The 22643-nt window shown below is 37.4% G+C and overlaps 1 protein-coding gene across 1 annotated transcript in view; it reads right to left on the bottom strand.

The window, feature by feature from the left end:
• Nucleotides 1–9515: 9515 nt before the first annotated feature.
• Nucleotides 9516–22643, bottom strand: part of ACTR2 (actin related protein 2) — a 32516-nt gene continuing 19388 nt past the window's right edge. The window contains exons 4-9 of the mRNA XM_081940242.1: nucleotides 21145–21217; nucleotides 19531–19667; nucleotides 18487–18636; nucleotides 13306–13451; nucleotides 12303–12435; nucleotides 9516–10672 (exon numbers count right to left, since the gene is read on the bottom strand). Of these exons, the coding sequence (XP_081796368.1) occupies nucleotides 10502–10672; nucleotides 12303–12435; nucleotides 13306–13451; nucleotides 18487–18636; nucleotides 19531–19667; nucleotides 21145–21217 (810 nt within the window). The 3' untranslated portion in view covers nucleotides 9516–10501. The remainder of the gene's footprint in view (nucleotides 10673–12302; nucleotides 12436–13305; nucleotides 13452–18486; nucleotides 18637–19530; nucleotides 19668–21144; nucleotides 21218–22643) is intronic.

The raw sequence follows: 22643 nt of genomic DNA, 5'->3' as shown, positions 1-22643 counted from the left end.
AGCAGCCATTCAAAGTTACAGTGGCACTGGGAAAAAAGTGACTTCTGGTTCTCACACTTATAATCATTACAGCATCCCCACAGTCACATGATCAGGCACTTAGCAACCAGCGTGTGTTTATGATGTTTGCAGAATCCCAGGGCCACATGATCACCATTTGCAAACTCCTCAGCTTCTGACAAGCCAAAGACAATGGGGGAAGCTGGGATTCACTTAACAGCTGCAGTGATTCACTGAACAACCTTGATCAAAGGTGGTAAAATTGAGGACAACTCATTTAATAACCACCTTGCTTAGCAATAGAAATTCTGATCCTAGTTGTGGTCATAAGTCAAGGGCTACCTGTAGGCCAATTTATACTTTGCCTACCCAACTATATTGTCCTCCAAAGCAATCTGTGAATCAGCTCTAAATGTTGCAAGTCAGCTTCAGTGTTGCAAGGAATTTGTATTTTCATTGTTGTTTTTCCCTGAAAGAATACTGTAGGTAGAACATGCGTGGAGAGTAGTTTCAATAATTTCAATATTGAAACAAGTGTTTAAATATTATTTGGATAATGCTTTATATTAAACATTTCATAAGAATGGTATTATTTGATAGGGAACATTAATGTTTGTTTATTTTTATTATTTATTTATTTATTTATTTATTTATTTATTTATTTATTTATTTCTTAGATTTTTAGACCGCCCCTCTCCCAGAAAGGGACTCGGGGCGGTGTACAGTCAATACAAATAAAATCGGTCATAATAATAAAATACATTTAAGATACATTTGGAGGGGGAGATAGGCTGTACTAAGAAATAAATATATTCTAATCCTAAAAACATCACAATTAAAACCCCAAACCCAATTAAAATAAAATAAATCCCCGGGAGGTAAAACTAAGAAAGTGCCAGGCCAGCTGATTGAAATAGGTGAGTCTTTAACTTTTGCCGGAAGGAACGGAGGTCGGTGGTAGTTCGAATGTCTGGGGGGAGGTCATTCCAGAGGGTTGTGTTCCTGGTCTCATCTGGAACTCTTAAGAACATAAAATAGGTGTCCTCAGAAAATGGCTGAGATAATGCAAATGCCCAGTAACAGAATGCCTACATTTTGGAAAGCAAACCGGGGGATTGTCCAATCTCAGGATTAATTGTGGGTTCTTTTCTAAGTAGGTGGGTCCATTGTCAAACACAGGTTCTTGACCAGCCACCATTTTCCTTTTCTGAGAATTATGTTAAGATGTATAGTCTCAGCAACAGCAATGTTGACAAAAGCACACCATGCCGTCTTTCTGTAAGTCTTGGTGAGAGGGGATGGGGTGCTGGCTTTGTTTCAGTAAGTGGAATGATTGGTTGTGTGGTTGTATCATGATTGGTAGATCGGTGCTGATTGGTGCAGGCTGTGTGTGCATTGTTGTTTTGTATTTTAACGGCTTGGGTGGTGGGTGGTGTTCGTTTGTTGGCTAGGGCTGGTTTCCAGATGTTTGGTAGGCGGGAGGTATCATCACGTGTATCATCACTTAAAATAAAATTTTAAGCCCACAGCTTGAAGATGGCAGGTGTGATCCTGCCGAAACGTTGCAAAGACAATCTCAACCTTACACGGGAAAAGACCCGAATACAACAAAACCAGCATATATATATATATATATATATATATATATATATATATATATATATATATATATATATATATATATATATATATATATATATATATATATATATATATATATATATATATATATATATATATATATATATATATATATATATATATATATATATATATATATATATATATATATATATATATATATATATATATATATATATATATATATATATATATATATATATATATATATATATATATATATATATATATATATATATATATATATATATATATATCTGTGTGTGTGTGTGTGTGTGTATTTGTGTTACAATTACAATTATTTGTGTTACAAGTACAATTACAACACACACACACACACACACACACACACACATATATATATATATATATATATATATATATATATATATTAAATGTAATGGTGAAGAAGAGACCCTGGTTGGTATTAAGGGGTGTGTATGTATGTGTGCGCGCACGCATCAATGAACATACTTTCTACTGCTGCTCCTAACCATATGGTAGGAGAAATTTGGAGTTGTATTAGATCTTTAGGTATGCAAGAAAAGACAGTATACTGTGCTCAGTACATTATGTACTGGGAAATGTTTGGTGCATTTGGGGACTGCTGTTTAAGTCCATCGAGAGCCATTAAAAAGACCCAACAGCCATCCCAGTAAATCCAATTTTTAATGACCCCATAATCCCTTAATTCAGGGAGAGTTGGGGCAACTGACTGGAGTTGAGAGTTTACATCCCAGTAAATACAAATGCTATATTTAAATGGTCACACACAATGAACAGAATACAGGAAGGCTTCCACGAGGGCAAATTTTAAACATTGCTGCTTTTATTCATTTCACAGGATTCATTTCCTCCATTCCCCCCTCTGACAGACACATCCTTGCCTCCTGCTGCTTGTTTTCAGCCAATAGCATTGGTGGCAGGTTCAGGGTTTTAATTTTATCTTTGCTTATCTTACTTTACTCTTATGCATTCAAATCTGGGTTGCAAACATCTTAATTTCCACTTGAAGGCAGCATGCACAACCCCTAACAGAGAATGGAAGAGATGACTTAAACCTTTTATACCTGTGGACGTCCTTAGAAGTTGAAGCTGAGTAACAAACATTTTAAATGGAAAGTTATTTTGACTCTTGTGCCAGAATTCATTTGAAAGTATTATTTCAGTTTTAAATCTCATCATTATCGTAAGTCATAAAGTCCCTGTATTGGCATGGAACTGCATCTGAAGAATGGGGTGAAACCTAAGAAGCATATATATTTGGATAAGAACGTGAGAAAAAGTGGCAAAGCAATGTTGCAAACAGAATTTAATTATTACACTTCATGATTAATAAGTGCTATAATATTCATTGGTTTTGTTTTTTAGGAAAAGCACACCAAGAACACACCATCAGAGGAGGAGATTTCTTTTAAAATGTGGGATGAATAAAACCAGTTCAATAAGGACTAAAGAGCAGGAAAGGAAGTCACAGAGGAGTGTATAGCACCTTCTGCTGTCATGAGATGCCATTTCCAGCAATCCTTGCCTTGGGCCAGGCTGCCTGCAGGTTGTGGTTTAGCAACATCTGGAAGGATGTGTGCTATGCAGCCACACTTGAGTGAATGAAGAGCCTCCGGACTGCAATGCTGTAATGTTTAATTGCTGGCCATGCTAGTTGCGTCTAATAGGAGTTGAAAAACACACACCCCAACTCCTACTTTCAATAAAAAGGGCGTGCTGCTTTGCTTCATTAAATTGATTAGATTTGATACTTTGAGTACTAAAAGAAGCTAAAGCTTTTTTAAAACAACAACAACAACACCAAAAACTAATAATCACTGTAATATTAAAAATAAACCAGAATCTTGAATGGGTAAACAGACTTTAGATTCATGAAATAAATATTTATTTTAAAATCCACCAACTAGCAAAGGCTACCAGGCAGTGGTGGGATTCAGCCAGTTCGCACCACTTCGGAAGAACCGGTTGTTAACTTTCTGAGCAGTTTGGTGAACTGGTTGTTGAAAGAAATCATTGGAGCAGAGAACCAGTTGTTAAATTATTTGAAACCCACCATTGCTACCAGGTTACATAGTATTAAACTGGATGCATTTAGAATTAAAGAATTTTGAATTAAAGAATCTGAGCGCCAGAATTCAGCTGAATTCAGTGTTTTCATCCCAGGCCACATAAAATTCCTCTTACATTTCTATAATTTTATTGATGTGGGAGAATATTTAGTGCTTCCATCATTAAAGATAAAGAAATTCTTGCAAATCCTAGAGAGAGCTACCTATAAATCTCAGCCTTCCTCCTGTCTACCTTTCCATGTAAGTGCCATTTATTATTTTCTTATTGTTTGTTTTGGGAATTAAGAGTGAGAACTTGTTCAAGATGAAGGATATTATTTATCCATGTTCTGTTTATAAACTACAGCAAATTCTTTTGTTAAAAGAAACAAGATTTATTAGTTCTGCTTTTTCAGAGGAAACTTAAGGTTCTCCAGATGTAGCTGGACTGCAACTCCCAGCATCCTTATAGTTGTCTATTGATTATACACAGCTGAGAATTGTAATTTGAGGATTTTAAGCCTTCTATTTCTGATTTATATTCCCTGTTTCTGAGGAAACCATATAAGAAGGGGGGGGTGAATGTTGAAAATTGGTTTGGAATCTATATCCTCCTCCTCCTCCCCCCCTCCTTCCCCAAACAATTAGAGGTGAAATTGTTTCCTCAGCTTTTCTTCCTAAATCAGTTTGACTGTTCTTGGCAACCTCTGTCCTGCACAGCTAGTGGGGATTCCCTCTTCAATTCCTCCTCTGGGCTTTTCCAGCCATCCTGCTTTGTGCAGATGTGATGATGCCTTCCTCTGCATCTGTCTGTTAATTATTTTACCAGACAAGTCTACAGCCTGAAGAAATAGGCTGTCCATATTCTTTAACCCAATAGCACCTTAAAGTCATTTCCTTCAGTTCTTCTCTTTTTCCAGCAACAAAAGAGCTTGGACAGATAACAGACAACTGCTCAATTTCCGCACCCCTTTTTTTGGCATGCATTTTACTCATTTTCAGAGAGCAAAACATCAGCTTCTGAACATATTCTTCTCTTTTCCCTGGACATGCAGAAATTCAATATCCAGGATGTTGAATTTCCCAAATGTCTCCAAATGGGGGAGGAAAGCATGCAGATAAAGTGATTACCATATGCAAATGACAGGTAACAAACACATCAACCATGAGAAATCTGCTGACTCTACAAAGAACTGCTTTCTGGATAATTACATATGGAAGAAGGAAACAGTATAAGGAGTTCAACCAGAAGCAATGCCAAGAGGATATAGCACAATTATATGAGTAAAGCAGAACTGAAATACTTTATTGCCTAAAGTTTGATGTTATTGTCTTTAGGACAAAGGATGCAGTACTGTACATATCAATCATTCAATCAGAAGAACTGGTTGATGTCGTGTGCTTACTCATCCTGATATTTCCTAACCTGAAGCTAAGCCCAGAATTTTTGTTAACAAGCACATTGCAAAATCCCTACACCTATTTTAACTAGAGCATGAATTCTCCATAATTTCAAACACACTCTTCTGGAGCTGAGTTCCACTGAAGTCAAGGGAAGTTATTTCTGAGCAGGTTTGACTTATGGATACTACATAAATAGCAAGTATTATTTGCCATTTTCTTCTTCCAGGATCCCGCCCCCCCAACTTTCTGACTAGCCTGTTGTTCTCTGATTGCTGGTGGATTCCCATCCAAGTGCAAATTGTGAAGATCTCAACTCAATTAAATTAAAGCAAATAGGTAATATAGGCTCCAGAGGCTCCCTTCTCTTGTTCCCTAATGCCATCTTTCTGAATTGTAGTTTGCAGCTGGTTTTGTTTGCTTAAATTCAAGAAAACAGCTCCACACATATGGCCATGGAGGCTGAGGTCTGGGAAGGAGAGGAAGCCAGCATACCAGACCCTGTCTTTGATCCAATTAATGTCTGAAGAGGGGGTGAGATGTTGATCTCCCAAAACATTTAGTTTCTAAAACATTCTATATTTATCTTTTATACCAGTCAGGAGACAAAGGCGGCTGCAGTAGCTAGACATGATGCAGAATGGATGAGGTTGTCATGTCTGGATTTGGCTGGAATTGTTCATGTTTGTATTGGGACGCAGAGAGATGTTTCAAGGCTAATACTTGCCTATATCACTTTTCAACTGGTGCAGGCACATGCATAAGCACTTACAGGCATACACATTTTTGTATGGATTCTTCCCCTCCAGTTTTCTGAGCAGTTTCTGAAGTAGTTCCACATTGTAATTTGTTGTTTGAGTTTTTGTGCATTGCAAGTTAGGTGCCATGAGCTTTATTTATTTAAAAAGAACACTTCTTGGATCTTCTTCAACTCCTATTTCTATCTTGTTGCTTATCAGAACTTATAAAAATAGTTACATCCTGAGCAAGTTGGATGCAAAAACATTTTACACTACCTGACAAGGTACAGGTATTCCTCAAATTATGACAGTTGAGCCCAAAACGTCTGTTGTGAAGTGAGACATTTCTTATGTGGGTTTTGCACCATTTTACAACTTTTTGGCCATAATTGTTAAGTGAACCACTGTAGCTAATAGGTTAGTAACCTGGTTGTTAAATGAACCTGGCTTCCCCATTGACTTTGCTTTTTTGGGGCTCAAAAGGTGATCACATGACCTTGGGATACAGCAATCATCATAAATATGGACCAGTTGCCAAGCATTTGAATTTCAATTGTATGATCCTGGGGATGCTGCAAAGGTTGTTAACTCTGAAAAATGGTCATAAATCACATTTTTCAGTGCCATTGTAACTTTGATCACTAAACTGTTGTAAGTCAAGGACCACCTACAGTTCTGACCCAAAATTTGCCCCCATTCTTTTTAATCCCATGTCTATAATTGAGAACCATTATGGAATCTTAGATGCTAATGAGACTTAACCCTGATCGTGGTGATAATACATGTACACAAGTATGTTCTGTAGTCAGCCTTTTTCTTTAAGATCAATCGGTGCCAGACATGCCCAAATACAAGGAAACATCAGTGGAGGGAAAAGCCCCAGGTGCTGCTGCAAAACACCATTAACCATTCTGAGTGTAGAATTAATTCACTGTGTATCCTGGATAGTGTGGAGAGTGTCAACCAAATGGACTAGTAATCTTAGGCAGCCAAATTACTCTCTACTAGCATTGTAATCTCCCGGCTAATGTACCATCGCCATATGCTAAATAAATATATACCACTAAAACTCTTGTCATGACTTTTAACTGGGTGAAATAGGGCCTCATAGGGCAAAACATTTGAACCAAGGTACTTCAAATCAGCTAATTTACTGAATATGTCTAAAATCTGAGACCCAAGAGTTCCAAGGGGATGAAATTTGGGGAAATTATGGCTGTTTCAGTGGCTTCTGCTCGGTTGCTCTTGCAGTCACATATCTAAATTTTCAATGTTCTGTGAGAGTTTCCCAGCCAGTCTCACAATGCCTTGCTTTCTCCCCCACCCAGCAGCCACTTACCTGTCTGCTGGGAAGAAAATGGGAAATTTCCAATACTCCTTGTCACAAGGAAACTCAATGGGGAAGCCAGCAGGAAGTCAGAAGTCACTCCTGCTCCCACTGCTTTTTTGCCCACTCTTAAGTCATTTTGTTTCTTTGTTTAGGAAAGGAAATATCTCTGAAATGATGGCTCAACAGGGTACAGGTTGTTTAGTCATGATATATAAATAAAATTCTTGATTCTATGTAGGAAGGGTCTAACTCTATATTTGAGGATGCAAATTTTGAAAGTATAACACACAATAAAATAAAGCTGTAATAAATTCTATGTAGGATGTTCTTGAAGATAATTTGAGAACTTCAATTGATTCAGGATGATGGGCATCTCCCAAAGCATCTAGGCAAAAATACATATATTCCTCCTGGATAGCGAAAGCTTAGAAATATGACCATTTTCATTATGGTGACAAGCCCTGAACTCTCCTTTCCGAAAACATTAATTTATTATATACTCTACAATTTTTATTTCTTTCTTTTACATTAATGATTTGTTTAATCTTTTTTGTAAGAGATTTGCATCTTTAACTGTACAGGTAACTTGTTTGTTGCATATTATTATTTTTCATCACCAAAAGGCATTCTTCCCTATTAAAAATGCTATTGACTGGAAAGTAACTTTTTTTTTACTTTACTTTTTCAGTTTTCTCCACTTAAAGGCAAAAAAGGCAAAGGTTTGGCCATATATTTTATAATGAAGTCTAGGCTCCAATTTTTGCCCTACGTTATTCAAAACTGTTTATCTTGGCAAGAATAGAAATCAGTGGCTGAATGTCTCAGACTGGAGGTGGAGGGGTGAGGGAGAGATACATGTTAATTTGCATGCAATTAGTTTCATTCATCTTTAACAGATCCTGGGAAAATCAAAGTAAGTTCTTACCCCCTTAGCCCTTGTTGGGACTCCTTATTTTTAGAATTCTAATGTGCTTTATTGTCTGTGGCCACAATTCAGTATAACAGGTCATTGAATTTTGAAGCCTTGAATAACACACAAAAATGACAGCATCATTTTTTACAGCATTCTGATTTTTTTAGAAATTAATAATTGCCAATTTTTAAAAAATTAAATATATTTTTGAAAGCTTTGAATGCAAGCTTTGATTTAAATCTAAAGGTCTTTTTCCCATTTTAGATTGAAAGCTTTATCCACAAAGTGTTTCTATTGCACATGCAAATTTTGGGAAAGTGCCTTCTGAATTGTCATGGTAGGAGGATTACTGTGTTAGTCTATGGTATAGTCTTTTACTTTGCTCGTTAGCATGCAATTAATATATTTTGAAGTTGGGTTTTTTTACACATATACTTTTCTGCTCATGCTTTTTAATGTGTGTGTTTTGTTTTAAAAATGACTTATTGTCTAATTTCAGTAGCATGCTCTATTATCAGGAAGCTCCCTCTACATTCTTTAAATATATTTATTTAAACATGCATATTTCATGCAAAGTACTTAAAATCTCCTTTATCCATTTCACTGGACATCTTCAGTGCTACATTATTAGAAATTACCCCGTCCAGTTAACAAAAACATCTATCTTTGGATTGCCAGCAAAATAGATACAAGGAGGAGTAAAAGCTTGTAAGCAAAAATGAAAACCAGACAAGTGGAACCATTATAAAACACTACTCTGCTGTGGCCTGAATCCTAATCCACTAGGGAGCAGATTTATGCTTGTTTGTAACAAGTATCTTTACAGTGCTATGTTAAGCTTACGGATATAAACATACCACAGGAAAACTATAGTGATTGTTACCACCAAGTGATATGAGATATATCACCCTACCTACCTACCTACCTACCTACCTACCTACCTACATACATACATACATACATACATACATACATACATATTCATATTTCAAATGACAGTTTCCTTCAATGGTCTATCTGAAGTTACTCCAGCCAAATGTTTAGAGCCTTGCATTTTATAGGCATATATGGTTGAAAGGATCATATATTGACCAGAAAAGGCTTTGTGACAAATAGCTTGGTTTCTTGTTGACTGATAGATCTTATACCACTGGGTGATAATTCACCATAGTTTTCCTGTGGTATGTTTGCCTGAAATGACACAGTATTTCAAATACTTGGTTTATTTCTCTTTTCCCCAGTCAGGATTGAACTGAATATTTACCAGACAAACAAAAAACCTATACTGAGATTCCCTGCCCCCCAACAAATTGCCACAAATTCAAGATTCTTTTTTTTAATAACCTACGGACATTTCCATGTATAAATATGTGGATGATTTTAAGTAACATTTAATAGTCATATAACTTTTTTTTTGCAAGAATTACTTGGCATCGTTTTTTTTTACTGTGTTCAAAATTTAATACAATTCCATTTTTTTGTAATGTACCAATAATTCAAGTTTACAGACTTTTTTTTAAAACATATTACTTATAATAGATAATATCCAGGAAATCCAGTCCCAGATGACATTCTAATTTTGCCCATTAAAAAAAAACCAGTAACCCTTTATGCCCAATAGCAAAGAAAGAAGAAATGGTATCAAAACAACAAGGAGGTTGCGGAGGAGAACCTATTGTATGTATTCACGAACACAAAAAGATTTCCTACTGCTCAGGATAGGAAAATACACTTCCAAGAGAAAAATGCAAGAAGTTTGGATAACTAATTTGTAGCAACAGCCAATCAAATTAGTGGCTTTTAAAAGAAGGTATAATTGAGTTTTTTCCTTGACTTTTATTGCCTGATTCATCTGTTCATAGCCACTTATCATGCTACTTAAGTTTAAAAATGTTCTGGGATAATTGTTTTTAAAAAAAGGATGCTGGTAATTTGACTTAATTTCAGAATTTCTATGTAAGAAATAATGTCACCAAACAGCAAATAAGGATGAAGGCAGAATCAAAAGAATCAAAAATAAATCACTACAATCACATGATAGTCGAGAACTACTGTTTTTTGAGTCCTTATACTAATAAAAAGTATTTGATCCATGATCAGCTTATGGACAAAAGCTGACAGCATTACAGCAATAAAGCAAAGGGGGGAAAAGTTTATTGGAATTATCCAACTGCTCACTGGGAAGGAAACAATGCAGTAAGCAGGCTGGTCTTGGCCTTGTTTTGTATGCAAAGAAGTGGTCCAATTAAGTAGTTAAATATAGCCACATTATCAAATATCTAACAAAAAGGAGCAGAACGAAACCTAGCCTTTGAGTCTAAGGATAGTAACAGGCCTTTCCACTTTGTGTAGCTGAATGACTTCAAAGATTGGTAATAAAGGAATGACAACAACAAAGCAGTGATGGGAAAAGCCTCTGAGTTTATCGAACAGTCACACCAAGTTTCTCAAGCACACGCACTCCCTTCTCTTGATATTCTTGTCTGGTCATCCAAAAGTTGTCTTTGTCCTTCATGATGTCTGCAAGAACTGCACCACCAAGGAACACCATGTGCTTTCGACGAGGTGGATCTTCAATTCGAATCTTAAATTTCTTACAGGAAAAAAAAGACACACAGTATTACTGAAGTTTGAGGGGCAAAATTTCCAAAGTATGATGACAATGATGATAGATTTAAATTACTTTTTGGTTAAGTGGATAATGAGTTTATGTTCTTAAATGTTAATTAAAAACATTTATATAAGATGCCTTAGTTTAGAGAATATTGAAAATAGAATAGAATTACAAAATAGTCTAAGTACTATGGGACAAAGTGGAGTTTCAAGCAGTTTCCACTTTTATACATTTGGATCAATGTGTACTGTACTCAATACACACATTCTCCTAACAACACAAATATAATGGCCCTATTAAGTCCACTATATATTAAGCTATGTAAATAAATAAATAAATAAATACTGGAATATTCTTTTATTATCATATAAATTACCTGGAGGTTTTTTTTAAAATCATCAATCCATTCTTATTTCGGTGATTTTTAATAAAATGTTCTCTTTAGGGTAAAGTGAACTATGTAATGTTGTACAAGCTGACTTCTACTTATGCAACAGGATTTTCTAGCCTTTGTTCCCTCTGCAACAGCAATCTACTCTTGATGATTCCACCACCCTATATGGACAGAAGTGGAGTACTGAAAGGGCAAAAGATATCTGTTCCTTTGATAGTTGTGGTTTCCCCAGTTACAGACCACAACTAGATCTCATCCCAAAGATTTGGTACATTAAGAACATAGATCAAAATATATCCATTTCTATATCTACATCTACACATATCTTTTGGGTATGTACACACACATACACTTCTTCCCAAGTATTAAGGCTGGAACTACGCACGGTTCTAATAAAGAAATGAAAGTAGATCCTATAAAGCAGAAGCATACTGCCTAGATGGCAAGTGAAATGATAGGTATTTTTTAATTATGTAGATTTTATAAGCTACAGCAGGGGTCCCCAACCTGTGGGCCATGGTTCACTAGTGGGCCATGAGGGGTTTGCAACCGGGCCGCAGAAACTGCTGACACATGCACGGGTATCCTCACTTGCGTGAGCAGCGGGTTCCATTTAAGTGAGTGGCAGGCGTGCATGCATGCTGCTCATGCAAATGGAATTACACTCGCATGCACGCACCATTCCCCCCCCCCCGACCAATCCACAAAGCCGGAAATGTTGGGGAACTCATGAGCTACAGGATATTATAACAAAGAGATTTTTCTGAAACAAAAGATACTTATGTCCTGATCAATCCCTAAAGGCAACATTGTTCCAAAGTCCAAAAGGAAAATATTAGTTAATAAACTGAAATGTTATTTTAAGACACACAATGCTGTCCTATGAACCGTTAAAAGATTCATGAAAATAAATGTCAAATGATGCTATGAAGAGGAAAAAGAATAAATATAGTTCTAATAAAGTAGTTACATTTAAAGATCGTATCAAATCTTATCATTAGATCATATACTAATCTTCAAAATCTAGTATAATCCAAAGTAGTTAACAATACATAATTATCTTATGTGGAATTTTAATAATCTCTATTCAAAGCTAACTTATTCAAAACTCAAACTTAATTCAGGCTGTCTGCTATATTAGTGACCATCTTGCTCCCTCTAGTGGCCAGCTTGTGTATGTTGTAATCAAGAATTATTTGATGGGCAAGTACTTACTGAAAGTTTTTCCACATCACCTTTCAGAACTCGCTCCAGATATAGCTGCTTCAGTTCACGTTCTAGGCGAGATGGTAGGCCAGGGTACATTGTGGAGCCTCCAGATAATACAATGTGCTTATAAAATTCAGATCTAGAGACAGAACAGATACCTCACAGTATAAACAATGAAGGTACATCAAACAAATCTGGTACATCGAAGTATATACACTATATTTAATTTATTTGATTTATATAGCAACACCCCCCTCCATGTCAACAAATTATTCTGAGTGGTATGCATCATAAAAACAATTCAAATCAATATATAGTTGTCGAGTAAAACTATTGCCATGGATGTTGATGTAGACAAGAACTTAACATACATGCATACAGTACATATACAGTTAATCCTCAATTTAATGGACCTCAGATTTAACAGACAATATGTGCTTTGGCTGCAGAGTTCTTACAGTTGGCATCAATTGATGTCTACGCTCTCTATAGATCTTTGTTGTTTTAACTTGCTAGTGAAACTAATCTGGTTCCAGGATTGGCCTGGATTGTAAATTATTCTGGGTGTTATTCTGCCCCCTAATGTGTGTCACACTTATGGTTTACAGATTTATTTTCCCAATGCTACTGCTCAAATATATGTGGCTTGCACTGCCTTTTGTTCCTAGACCTACATACTTACCTACCTACCTTCCTACCTTCCTCTTTCAGTTTTAGCAAGAAGCACTTCTACCTCACTAGCTAAATCAAGTTCTGAGGTGCCATAAAAAGAAAAATAAATCCACTAATAGCCATATCTGCCCCACTTCAATATTCTCTCTGTAACATTGATAAATAGCACACATATTACCATTTGCTTACAATCCGTGAACATTTTTTAAAAAGAATTTCCACATCCAAGTAGAGCTACAAATCAGGACGTGTCTTTTCTCCCATTAAATGGTTCCTGTGTATGTGTGTTTTTAAAAACCTGTGATATAGTGTAACAACTACAACTTCCAACTCATACCTGGTATCAATATCAGCAGCTTGGATGGTGTTGAACAGCAGCTCAGCAACACCAACTCCTTCCACATTGATTAAGTGAGGCTGGAATAGGGCCTCAGGTGCCTCAAATCGCTCACCTCCAACTTTAATAATTCTGCCATCTGGGAGCTGTAAAATAGAGACAGTCTGAAATAGCTCTATTATCACTATTTCTCCTAGACTAAACTAGGTCAAAAGCTTGCTGGAGAAATTTCTCTTACTAGTTGTATAACTTGGATCACACTCTTTTTGCTACAAACTTGATTTTGCTTATGAATGCCATAACTCTTCTTTTAAAGGAAAACTTTAAAAATGTTTAATAACAATTAAAACAAATATACTGTATATCTTTCATTACTGGAGCCTCTTCGTCTTTGCCAATAAAATTTTAAAAGTTGAGGGAAAAAAGAACATTTCCAACTTCAGTGTTTTCTTTACTGATCTATAGAGTAGAATTCTTTACTGGCCAAGTGTGATTGGACACACAAGGAATTTGTCTTTGGTGTATATACTCTCAGTGTACATAAGGAGAATAAAATACATTCATCAAGAATCATAAGATACAACACTTAGTGATAGACAAGGCTACTAATAAGCTATCAAATCGTACTAGGAAACACAAAAAAAACAATATAAATTGAAAGATACGAGCTGCATAGTTATAGTCATAAGTGGGGAGAGATAGATACTAGGAAGGAAGATAAGAATAATAGTAATACATTTTAAATTATTGCCAGTGTTGTGGGAATTAGTTGTTAAGCAGCGTGATGGCATTCAGAAAAAAACTGTCCTTGTGTCTGATTGTTTTGGTGTTCAGTGTCCTATAGCAGCGATGGCAAATCTTTTTTGGCTCGCGTGCCACAAGTGGCGGGAGCACAGGGGGGTCGTGTGCGGGCGTGCCGCACCCATAATGCAACGCACGACCCCCCCCAGTGCACATGAGCGCACAATGCGCGACCCCCCCATTTTTACATGCTTTTTTCACCCAGGCTTCAGAGGCTTTATAGGAGCCTGGGGAGGGCGGAAAGAGCCTCCCCCCCCCCCAGGAGGCTTCAAGGACCATCCGGAGGCTTCCCTAAAGCCTTCGGAGCGCTTAAAACCACCCTCCGAGCAAACCGGAAGTGACTTCCGGGTTGCTCGGAGGGTCGTTTTAAGCGCTCCGAAGGTGTCAGGGAAGCCTCCGGACGGTCCCTGAAGCCTTCGGAACGCTTAAAACGACCCTCCTAGCAACCCGGAAGTGACTTCCGGTTTGCTCGGAGGGTGGTTTTAAGCACTCCGAAGGCGTCAGGGAAGCCTCCAGACGGTCCCTGAAGCCTTTGGAACGCTTAAAACGACCCTCCGAGCAACCCGGAAGTCACTTCTGGTTTGCTCGGAGGGTGGTTTTAAGCGCTCCAAAGGCTTCAGGGAAGCCCCCGGACGGTCCCTGAAGCCTTCGGAACGCTTAAAACGACCCTCCGAGCAACCCAGAAGTCACTTCCGGTTTGCTCGGAGGGTGGTTTTAAGCGTTCCGAAGGCTTCAGGCAAGCCTCCCGACGGTCCCTGAAGCCTCCAGGGGGGCAGGGGAGGCTCTTTTCGCCCTCCCCAGGCTCCTATAAAGCCTCTGGAGCCTGGGGAAGATGAAAAATAGCTTTTAAAAAGGTGAACTCAGCTTGCCAGCGCGCACATGCGCGCTGGCCAGCTGACAGGGCAGCGCCTCGCGTGCCCTGACAAATGGCTCCGTGTGCCACTTGTGGCACGCGTGCCATAGGTTCGCCATCACTGCCCTATAGCGTCATTTTGACGGTAGAAGTTGAAACAATTTATATCCAGGATGTGAGGGGTTTGTAGATATTTTCATGGCCCTCTTTTTGACTCATGCAGTATATAGGTCCTCAATGGAAGGAAGATTCATTAATTCCATTTTAAAAAATACATTAATATATAATTTATGCAAGATATCTGCCCTATCCTCTGTAGTGTTAATTGTCACTGTCAAAGTAATTCTCACTATTAGTACTATTTCACTTATTCCCAACTGTGTAAATGTTATAGAAGTGGTTTGCCATTGTCTGCTTCTTAGAGCTAAGAGTGCTTGGTTGGCCCAAGGTCACCCAGATGCCTTCAAATGCCTAAGACAGGGCTAGAATTCATGGTCTCTTATTTTCTAGCCTGGTAACTTAACCACTATACCAGTGATGCCGAACCTATGGCACGCGTGCCACAGGTGGCACCCAGAGCCATTTGTCAGGGCATGCGAGGGGCTGCCGTGTTAGCTGCCAGCGCGCATGTGCGCGCTGGCCAGCTGGGTTCACCCTTTTTTAAAGCCATTTTTCGCCTCCCCAAGCTCCAGAGGCTTTATAGGGAGAAAAGAGCCCCCCCCCCCCCCAAGGCCCTCTGGAGGCTTCATGAGCTTCCCTGAAGCCTCCGGAGCGCAAAAAAAATGGCCCTACGGGCAAACCGGAAGTTCAGGAACGGACTTCCTGTTTGCTTGGAGGGTCGTTTTGACTGCTCCAGAGGCTTCAGGGAAGCCTCTTGAAGGTCCCTGAAGCCTTCGGAGCGCTTAAAACAACCCTCCGAGCAAACCGGAAGTTACTTCCTGTTTGCTTGGAGGGTCGTTTTGACTGCTCCAGAGGCTTCAGGGAAGCCTCTTGAAGGTCCCTGAAGCCTTCGGAGCGCTTAAAACAACCCTCCGAGCAAACCGGAAGTTACTTCCTGTTTGCTTGGAGGGTCGTTTTGACTGCTCCAGAGGTCCCTGAAGCCTCCGGAGGGCTTCCAGGGGGGCAGGGGAAGCTGTTTTTGCCCTCCCCTGCTCCTATAAAGCCCCCTGCGCTCCCCCCACCTATGGCACGTGAGCCAAAAAAGGTTAACCATCGCTGCACTATAACAAACGGGCTTCCTTATCTATATATTGTTATATAGATAGCTGGAAAAAGTATAAAAGAGGATGGGCAAAAGGAACCTCCTTCTCTTCTAGAAAGGGGTAAAAAGTTTGGTACTTTTTAAACTAAAATGCAAATAAATGGGGACATAACAGAGCAGTATTAAACCACACACAGTATAGACAATATGAATACAGAGGGAAGCTGACCAGAAGACTTAAACCAGACAAAGGGAATAACTTCTTCACATAGCATAAAGTTAACCTAAGAAATTATAAAATGTGATTATCACCAGTAATTTAGAATATAGAATATCAGGATTGGAAGGGACCTTGGAGATCTTCTAGTCGTTATACCCTTCTGGAAAAATGGTAGTCCAATCTTCTCTTTAAAACCTCCAGTGATGGAGCACCCTCAATTTCTGGAGGCAAGCCATTCTGTTGATTGTTCTGTCAGGAAAGTTCTCCTTAATTCTAGGTTGGATCCCTCTCTAATAATCTTTCACTTTGTCAAAAAAGGTGATAAGGTTTGTCTAGTATGATCTGTTTTTAACAAATCCATGCTGGTTTCTAGTAATCACCATGATTGTTTCCGCTACTTGATTATAACTTTTACAGGATTTTCCCAGATACTGCTGTGATGTGTATTTTCCAAAATCCACCTTTCCCCCCTTTTGAAGATGGGAACCACATCAGCTCTTTTTCAGTTCTCTGGTAGCTCCCTCATGCTCCCAGGAGCAATGAAAGATTTTGTTCAGTGTTTCTGAGGTCATGTCTGCCTGCTCCTTCAAAACCTGGGGTGCAATCCATCTGGTCCTGAAGATCTGAATTCATCTAGAGTGGATAGGTATTCTATTACCTTTTTTTTGCCTATTGTGACTTGCATTCTTGTACTGTCTTCAACAGTGTTGATTCTCATAAGTTGAAGTATTGTTTCCTTTTGCATGATGACAGATGCAAAGAATGAATTAAGCAGTTTTGCTTTTCTCCCTGCTACTGTCATCTCCTTGCCATCTTCTCCCATTAGCACACTAATCATTTCCTTTATTTTTTCTTATTTCTCATAAAAAAGAAACTTTTTTAAAATTATTTTTGCAATCATTGCAAGTCTTAATTGGTTCTGAGCCTTAGCTTTCCTGATTCCATCCTTGCAGGGTCAGGCTATCGGCTAGTATTGTTTTAGTTGTGTGTCCCTATTTCTATTTTTTATAGTTGTCCTTATTATCTCCAGTAGGACATGGTTATTCTCCCCCAAAATTTCCACAACTTCAACCTCTTCTATCATTTCATCCGTATTATTAATGAGAAATTAGTCCGGTGTAGCTGAACCTCTAGTTCCTTTACCTTTTAGATGAAAAAGTTGTCAGCTAGGCTCATCAGGAACCTCTTTGAAGTCCCCACTTGCTACAGAGTTTGTCTTCCATTTGATATCAGGGTAGTTAAAGTTCCCTATTATTACTTGTTCCTATTTCCTGTGCAGCTTGGCTAACTGATTGGTAAAAGGTTTGACTATTTTGTCTGCTTGGTTGCCCTGGATTTGCCCTGGATTTAGGATTGGACTAAATGACTTGCAATTCCTTTTCAATTCTATAATTCTACTAAACAACTATTATTATTAAAAAATACTGGTTACTAGTATTGATGGACAATTACTGCTTTAGGTATTTGCTTACCTAAAGCAGTAATTACCTTTCCTTACTAGCAACTCCCTACAATTTTTCAATAAAGTAAAAAAAAATTAAAACTTATAAAATTTAATTGAGCATGGTCATAGCCATCATATCATAATGTAGCCAATCTGATTAATGTTTAAGGGTACAAAGGAAAGAAAACAACACATTCATATTTTTGTATTTGCTCTCCATTAAAGCAATCAACCTGAAGAACACTTAAATAGGAGTGGGGGAACTAACACTATCTGTATAGCATGATACTGATAATCCCAATTACCAGTGATAACATCCAATTTATAATGTCTACTTTGAGGGCAATTCTGGATGTCAAACTTAGTGGTTGAATCATCTCATCCAATTTTAGGACTTCTTTTTTCCACTGCTCCATTTTTGTCTAAACAAGTATTGCAAAAATCTGCCAATTTTTGTATCACCTTTTGTACAATTTTGTTATTCTTCGTACTCCTAACATACCATTAATGTCTGAACTGTTTTAAACGGAGGCTCCAGATGTCTTAAAGTACTATCCATGAAATCCCTTGCCGTGTCAACTAGGGTTTATTAGAAGTGAAAAATAACAGGCTGTCTACTTTTGTATTATAATGGAAAACTGCAAATGCACAGTGTTACTCACCGTGTAGGACTCAACTAACACAGTAGTTTCCAAGGCCAATTTCTGTTCCTGTTCAATATTGTAACCCACATAGCAGAGCTTTTCTTTCATCATGCGAACAGTCTCAAAATCAGCAGAATGATTGAAGGCATACCCTCGTAGTAAAAGTAGCTAGTATTGAAGTAAGACAGTTAATGGCAGTCCTGAAATAAGGCTTTCAGATTGAGACATTTTATCTTATATAGCAAAGACAATCAATTTTATCATTTATAGCAAGAGTGACAAAGATATATTGCATCTTGATTGATAGCTGTTGCTCACATTTTATTTTGAACTCAAGCCTGTTATTTGAGATTTTCATCAGACATTTAACAGAAAACATGCAAGCTGATCTGCCAATACTTCAATATGCAGAATATACCCCTATTCTTCAAGAATGTCCCTAGACTCTTTCTTGCACATAAGGTGCATTTATCACCACATATGCTTGACCCAGTTTTAAAACCCCAAATGATTGGGACCTCACATGTATCTCAGTGAATGTCTTCTCTCCAGATAAGCAAACAAAGAAATAAATGCCTCCTGCAACAGACACCTGGACCTTCAAGACAAGACAAGGAGGCCTTGCTCTAAAAATCTAGTGATATCCAAGGCACAGCATTTACTGATAATAAAAGCACTGTTTCTTGAACAGCTTATCATGGTTAAAATTTCTTAAAGAGTGGAACTTCTGGAAGTAATCTTTCATTTATTTCTTCATTGTTGCTATACTATTTTGTAAGACATTTTTTTATTTACATAATTGCCTTAGTATTGTCGTAAATCACTTTAAAGTTGCAAGAGTAGCTTGGAATTCAGCAAGCCTTAGGCAAGTAAACATGTTCTGGTATTCTGAATAAATGCTCAGAGTTCATTCCTTCCTTAGGAATAATGTTTCACACTTGCTAAAAATACCCCATTGAGTGATTTTCTGATCTTCCCCATTGTAAGCTTGTGATAAAATGAGCCAAAGACCTACTAAAACTGGTAATTTTTTTCTTTTCAGATTTAACAACTCCAACTTACTTTGATGAGATATCTGGTAATATCTCTACCAGCAATATCTAGTCTCCTGGTGAGATGAGGAAGAGAAAAGCCTTCATAGACTGGACAGATGTGAGTAACACCATCTCCAGAATCCACAACAACACCAGTTAGCAAACCTGAAGAAAAATAGCAACAGCAACAAAAAAAATCCTCATGAGATCATTTCAAATTGATTTATAACTTGATTTTGGAACCCAAACTGCCTTGTTTGCTGAATGTGACTCTGGTAATTTTCTTATAATTATTAGTGGTATTTTAGTAGTAAAATTATATTAGTTACAACATTCTGCTGGGAAAAAATCATCTGTAATACAGGATACTTTATTTCACTGGTTCCTCTTTTACTAGCACAACCAATTCTAAAAAGAGGTACTGTTCACAGATGTTTTTCATATAGAACGCTATAATTTGCAGTTATTGTTTTTCCTAAAAATACTTGTCTCTCAGGCTTCAACATTTGCAAGATGCCAATAGTACATTAATTGGATTGAACTATAGTTCTTATTAGATTCAGGTGAAGTGATGAATTAATAATCAGTAATAAAATGGAAGCAAGGCAGCAAAATCAAATTCAGTTCAGACAAGAAAAATGTTCTGTTTAGAGCTCACTAAACTAGAAAGGAAGTTTTTTTTTAAAAAAAACTGGGTTTTTATTTGCTTAAGCTTTTAGGCATGTAATACCATCTGGTTCTGAGTTTAGTGTCTTATTGTTCTGCTGTGTTTTCTCATTCTGCTGTACTTTGTCCCTTTTTGTGGAACAAAACACAATGCTAAAATATTTTTAAGATACTTTCTATTTGCATACATACACACACTCACATGTACCATATTTTTCGGAGTATAAGACATACCCTTTCCCCCCACAAAAAGAGGTTGAAAATCTGGGTGTGTCTTATACATTGAATACTGGATTTTGGCCTACCAAAATCCCGCCCCCTTTGCAAAAATGGACATGCAGAAGGTTTGGGAGGCTTGCAAAATGCTCATAGGGGCTGGGGAGGGCAAAAATGAGCAAAAAAAGCCTCCCAAAGCCTCTGCATGCCCCCCCCTTTTTGTGAAAAATGGGCTATTTTTTGCTCTTTTTTGCTCCCCCCCCTCCCAGGAGCATTCTAAGAGTCTCCCAAAGCTCTGCATGCTTTTTTTTTGCTGCAAAAAACAAGGTGTGCAGAGGGTTTGTGAGGCCTGCAGTGTGCAAAAACTTACTTTTTTATTTACCTCTTCAAAATCATGGTGCGTCTTATACTCTACTGCATCTTATAGTCCGAAAAATACAGTATATATGTATACACAGTATCTATTTGTACATGATAACCAAATACTCATAAAAACAAAACAAAAAAAGCAGAAACAATAAAAACAGCAACTAAAATAATAATGAAGTAATTTAAAAAACACAAATGAATTTATACAATAATGCACTTGGATTTACACTTTAAATATAAGCTTTACATTTTACTAGACCAAGTAAAATAATATCCTTATGACAAAAATATTACCAGAAAGACTGTCTGGTGAAGGAATTTTTGTAATTTGGATTTGGCTCAAATATATTTCTTTATGATACATGTAATTCAAAGCAAAACTTATTCTTACCTTGTGCATACAGAGTAAGAACTGCTTGAATGGCTACGTAAACCCCAGAAAACTGGTATGTTTCAAACATCACCTGAAAAGATAAACATTGCTTTTTGTCTGCAAAACTGAAAATTACATAGCTATGAAATATGGAAGATGATTGCAAGTTGTTCCTGAAGAATATGGAACATAAGTTGCTGTGTAAACTCTTTTCCTAAAAGCAACATAAGAAAAAGCATAATACTTGTGTCTGAGAAGTTCAATATGAATTAATACCTAGTTTCGTAGGAAGTGAATTTAATTTATTACTCAAAACAGAAAAGGAAAACTTCCTTAAATAGTTTCTGCCATTCTCTTCCTCATTTACTTTTTAGTGTGCCAAAAACTACTGAATATATAAATTAAAATTTTATTTTGTCTCACATAGAACTTATTACGTTATTGTTTATTTTACTGTCCATTACCAATATTTTAAAATATTTAAAAGATGATATAAAAAAGTGGTATAAATTAACAATATAATAAAATTATACAAAAAATCCTCAGGCAATAGGGAAGCACCCAATGATTTTTACAAATCATGGCTATTATTAAAAAATTAGCAACCTTGTTGGCAATACAGGTAGTCCTCTATTTACAATCTTAATTGAGCCCAAAATTTCTGTTGCTAAGCAAGACAGTTGTTGAGTGAGTTTTGCCCCATTTTACAATCTTTCTTGCCAGTTCTTAAGTAAATCCTTACAACTATTAACAGCACAGTTTTTAATGATTCTGGCTTCCGCAATAACTTTGCTTGTCAGAAGATCACAAAAGGACTCCAGAACGTTGCAACTATCATAAATACATGCCAGTTGCCAAGCGTCCGAATTTTGATCACATGCACAGAGGGATACTGCAACTGTCATAAACGGTCATAAGTTACGTCAATATTGTTGTAACTTTGAATGGTCACTAAACAAATGGTTGTAAGTCAAGTACTACCTGTAGGTGAAATTTGATCACCTAGGAAAAACAAGGGGGAACAATTAAGATTTTTAGCAATTGTTATAATGAATTTAGTCCTTAATTTATTGTCTAGAAGATACATGAAACATATTCAGCTTCTATATCAGAACATACACAAGTGCACTTTTCATAGAGGGTATTAATAGAATTGGTACCGTGTTTCCCCGAAAATACGACCTGTCCCGAAACTAAAGGCTTGCCACATTTTCCACGTGGGCAAAAATATAAGCCCACCCCCGAAAATAAACCCCTGGACACCCCCCCCCTCTGGCCAGGCAGAGCACCACTCACTGGCCTAGCGTTATCCCGAAAGCGCCAAGTCGCAGGAGCGGGGGAGCGCTCACGTTGCTTGCCGCCTTCGGGATACCGCTAGGTTCGGGAGTGGCGTTCTGCCTGGCCGTCTTTTTTCCTTAGATTTCAAAACTTGCCAGAAACAGAGAATGAAGATCTTAAGGAGATTGTGACCACAATTTTAGCAGAATACATTAAAAGAGATAAACAACAGCTATGGT

The sequence above is a fragment of the Natrix helvetica genome, assembly GCF_964273705.1.
Source record: "Natrix helvetica genome assembly, chromosome: 2".
NCBI classification, from domain to species: Eukaryota; Metazoa; Chordata; class Lepidosauria; order Squamata; family Natricidae; genus Natrix; species Natrix helvetica.
This window is presented reverse-complemented; position numbering and strand designations above follow the sequence as displayed.